At 47.6% G+C, this 4,614-nt stretch overlaps 1 protein-coding gene across 1 annotated transcript; it reads right to left on the bottom strand.

Moving 5' to 3' along the window:
- Positions 1–531: 531 nt before the first annotated feature.
- Positions 532–4,283, bottom strand: ATXN7L3B (ataxin 7 like 3B). Its single transcript, XM_032493754.1, has one exon. The coding sequence runs from the start codon at positions 3,917–3,919 to the stop codon at positions 3,626–3,628; it is 294 nt and encodes a 97-aa protein (XP_032349645.1). The 5' UTR covers positions 3,920–4,283; the 3' UTR covers positions 532–3,625.
- Positions 4,284–4,614: the final 331 nt, after the last annotated feature.

Raw genomic sequence — 4,614 nt, forward strand, 5'->3', positions numbered from 1 at the left:
CCAACTTTGGATTAGGAACTGGGAGAAATGAAAAGTCTCTGAATTTTTTTTTTTTAAGCAGATCTAAATAGTTGGGGTAAAATAAAAATGAAAAGTTTTAGGAAAAATTACCTTTAGAAAGGCTGGCTCATTTTCTGCAATGGATCATTTTCCTCTTGAGAGCAATATTAGACTGGAATGGTGGTAAAATGTATGTATTAAGGTATCTTGGGTCCCATTTAAATTCACTACCCTTGACACTGGATTTATTTAGTGACAGACTAAAGATGATACTTACTTTACCACCTCCTTACTTGTTATGGGAAAAGGAAGATTGTATATAGTTTCTTCCTTCCACTGATGTTGCAGAAAGCTAAATCCACAGGACTTAGGTGGAGAAACAAAAGCTGGGCAGAGTTCCTGTGTTCTGTTAACAATCTCATTCAGGAGAAAGTGACTAAGGTTCAACAGTGATTCAACACCTACTTCACTATGTCAGCACCCCAAAAACATGTATAATTTTAAAAGATGAACATACAAAGCCACATAAAGTCATTTTTAAAAATTTTGTTTATTCTTCTTATTTATCAATGGGGAGATGCAGTTTATTTACACCAGCAGCCATAGGGGCAAGGGGAATACACAGTTAGCAATCTGTTTAGGATGGACTACTTATGCAAAAATAAGACTCTCCAAAACCAAGGACAGTGGTGAGCTTCACTACACTTCCCCAATGATCCCAGCATGCGACAATGCCAGGCAATGGCCCCTGGGCATGCGGTGTGGAAACTAATGCATGGAAGAAAAAGCCACAAACCACAGAAATTTGTAAAGAACCCCTTTCCCCCCAACACACACACACACACACCACACACACACACACACACACTCAGATACATAATAGAATTACAGGGTGATCAATACATTTAATTGAGGAGAGAAGGACAGGAATTCTGCTGTTAAGAGGAAAGATAGGGAAGGGAAGGGAAGAGTTCCTAACCACTGTCAACTATATGGTAGGGAGCATTCTCTCCCCCAAAAAGAAGTTAGTTTGTCCCCTCAGGGCACCTGTTGGACCTAGCCCACCTTATACCCATCCAGGACAGGGGGCTACTGCCCTAATAATGGGGGGCAATAAACAAAAATACAAACCAAGAGGGAGGTAATATGAACCAGCCATTACTCAGAACTATTTCCACTTCTCCCTCCTCTAACCAGGAGAAAAGGCCAGAAAGGAAACAGTAATGTCACAATCTGAGCTCCCTCTCTGAAGGAAGAGTGAACCATGGCCATACCTTCAGCCTGTTTCCCAGACATTATTTATAAGTAGGCCAGAGTCTCACTTAGATCCTCCTTTCCCTCTGCATCCCCTTAGAAGGAGATGTCTATAAAAAAGTCAAGGGCAGATAACCCAAAATTACTTTAGCTCTTGCCAAGATTGGACTTTTTAAGCAGTTATTACAGTTCTTGGATTGGAGACAAAGTCGTAGTGAAGCCCTGACTCTGAGCAGGACAACTCTAGGGGGAGAATGCAGTAACAGACTATCTTGAGGCCGTATTACTGTGGTTCCCTTAACCCTCTAGAGTACGGAACCCAAATCAGTACATACAGTCCAAATAGTTCCTTCTGGGATATGGGAGGAGACATGCACAGCAAGAGTTAGAGAAAATGGATCAGGACCCACTCCACCTCTCTGTGTGTCATCCTTCACTGCTTTTCTGCTTAGGTCCTAAGAGGCAGTATCCAAGTAGCGGTGGGATTAAGCCACAGCAGGCAGGCATACCTGCGAGGCAGTCCTATGGAGAAACACAGGTATGACACTGCTTTTCATACGCAAAAAATTATGTTCTCTTCCCATCATTATCCCAATAGAGAGAGCCATAAGAAAGATTCTTCTCTGAATCTCCCACAAAAACAAGAAAGTGAAACAAAACTTAAAAGAAGCCAAGGAAAGGAAAACTGGGCAGGCTTCAGAAGCAGGAGCATCAAGAGAGATAAACTGAAGCTGATCAGTGTGAATGCAGAGTGGCAGGCAGCACCTGGGGTTATGAGCTGCACCCAGATAGGCAGTGAAGCAGGGGACAGGAGGAATATGGGGCCAAGCCAGACAAATGAGGCTGGGCCCCGAACTGGGGCACAGAATGAGGTAAGAAAACATTTCAAATAAAGCAGCACCGTCCCCGCTCACCTTGGGGCGCCCACCCTTCTACACTTCATAAACTTTAACCAGGGAGTCAAGTGGAGGGTAGTTTTTGATATGCAGCTCACACTTCCCATCCTCTCCATCCCATTCCCTAAAGCCAGGGGACTTCTGGAGGCTGTTCCCTGACTTCCAACAACAAAAGGACAGCTCCTGTTGTCTAAAGGGGATTGAGTGGAAAGGGCTGCCCCTTGTGAGGGGCAGAGAAGGTGGTGACACTCTAGACAGTCACCGTAACAGAGCTGTGTGAGTGTGACTGCCCAATCCAAGGAAAAGGGACATTCAGTGGGATACTGTAGTCAGATGAGATGACCCAGTCCTGCTCCTTGGCTCCTAGCACTAATCCCATTCACATTATTGAGTGCAGCTGGAAACGTGCCCCTCTGGGCTCAGCTTTCAAAAGCTTTCAAACCACTGCCTCCTGCACAGCCATGATGCTCTTCCATAGCTCACTCCTGCCCCTGAAATGGGAGGCAGGTAGTGACCTGGCCTAACAAGCAAGTGAGACCCATGGACTGGCTAGGTAATCAGTAACTCAGAGTAGGCCCCACCGAACTGCTGTCCACAGCATGTATATCCAGAGAAGCATCCTGCAGTCTGAAAGATCTGTGCATAGTTGCAGAGGCCCCTGCTACCTCCCCAAGGGATCATAACTTAATCCTCAGCCTGCCTGGACAGCCAAGTTGTTCATCTGCTAAGCCTATGCCACCAAGTGCGGTGCAAGAAAGAGGGCTCTGTTCAGCAGAAAGCTAGCCCATGTCCCCATGTCCCCAAGTCCGTTGAGGTCATTGTAAATGCTGGACCTTTGGGAAACTGGTGGCTTTGACCTTTTCTTCTTGTTGGAGTCACGACCACAGAGCTTCTCCTACCAGATTCAGCCAGGAATTCTTTCTTGGTTTTCCCAAATTGTAATTATTAATATCCAGATCTCATACCTGACTTTCATTTGTCTTGGAAAAGCCTAAATCAGAGGCTCACAGATCAGGTGCAGTCCCACTGAGGCCCAACGATTAAGGCCTGACCATCAGTTATGTCCAAACTGTCAGTTATCCAGAAAGCCCTTGATATCAGGCAGACAGAACGGCTGAGGAACCAAAGAACTTTATATGCTGAGCACACAGCTGCTCACCTGTGCACTCGGGACAGTACAGGGTTCTTGCACACTTTCTGGTGTGTTTAGAAATCAACCACTGCATGGTGCGTGGGATGCAGCTCCTCCTGTCCAGGGTTTCAAAGCTGATCCAAGGTAATACATTATACAAGAATCTGAATTCCTAAAATCTCCACTTCGAGTTTTTTACAGGCTAGGATCTTGAATGGGAATTGGGGCTTTTGTCTGATTTGTTTTTTTTCTTCCAATTTTTCTACTTTGCTACCTAACTTCTCCAAACCACAGGACTGGTCAATGCTATCGTCCTGGTCACCCTCTGACTCTCATGTTGCAGCTACTGAAATTCCGGAGGTGAGCGTTGCAGCTGCTGATCGGGCCCATTCCCAGAATCTCCAGGAAGGGAGCAAAGCGGGAGGCGACACGCTCCTTTATCTTCCACTGGCTGAATGCCAAAATCCTTCACGCTACCAGTCTCTGCGAATTCCAGGTAGAAGTAGCCACACTTGACTGCCCGGTGCACCTCAAAGCAGAAGCCCAAACAGGAATCCTCTATCAGGTCTACGTATATCTCCTGAGCGATGGCCTCTAGCTTGTTAGTATCCAGGTTAGCCAACGAAATTTCCTCCATTTTAATTTGTGAGCGACCGTGGGGCGGGCGCTCGGGTTACTCACAGCAGCACCGGCGGCAACACGTCGGGCTCGGCGGGCCGCGCCTAGGCCTGCAGGCCTGTCAGGGCCGTGTCTTCAGCGGCGAGGGCGGAGGCGGCCGCGGCGGCAGAGGCAGGGCAGCAGCAGCCAGCGGCGACTGCTCCGGAACCCCGGGTCCTTCCGTTTCGTGTGGCGTCTCCCCGGGTCTGGGACTTTGAGCTCGGGCCGACCCCGGACTCGCCGCCGCCAAACGGTCTCCGAGCCTCACCCAGCAACCTCGGCCTCTTCCGCTCGCCCGTCCGGGCTTAGCCCCGCCTCCCCGCTTCCGGTCCTCAGCGCGCCTGCGCACCGGCCCTGCGCAGACTCCGGGATTCTCCCTACGCGCAGCTGCCCGGGAAGCCTTGGAGCTTAGGAAAGCGGTGGGAAGAACTCAGACGTATCAGGCTTTCATTATCTCTAATTGTAAAAGGAGTATAAGGATGCTGTTTTATGTTATTTTATTTGTAGATTTAAACATTCGCTAATGCACTCGGTACCCATGCTTAATTGATTCCCTCTTGAAAAAGACAACTACGTGCACATTTGTGGTATGATCTAAAGTATAGTTACAGGAATAGTTCTCATCTGTTGGAAAATTTGACGTATCGTATACTTGACATAATCATTTATACGACT

The sequence above is a fragment of the Camelus ferus genome, chromosome 12 (assembly GCF_009834535.1).
Source record: "Camelus ferus isolate YT-003-E chromosome 12, BCGSAC_Cfer_1.0, whole genome shotgun sequence".
In the NCBI taxonomy this organism is placed as follows: Eukaryota; Metazoa; Chordata; class Mammalia; order Artiodactyla; family Camelidae; genus Camelus; species Camelus ferus.

Excerpts from the sequence above, each read along its gene's own strand:
- ATXN7L3B (XM_032493754.1), bottom strand. The coding sequence starts at position 3,919 with ATGGAGGAAATTTCGTTGGCTAACCTGGATACTAACAAGCTAGAGGCC.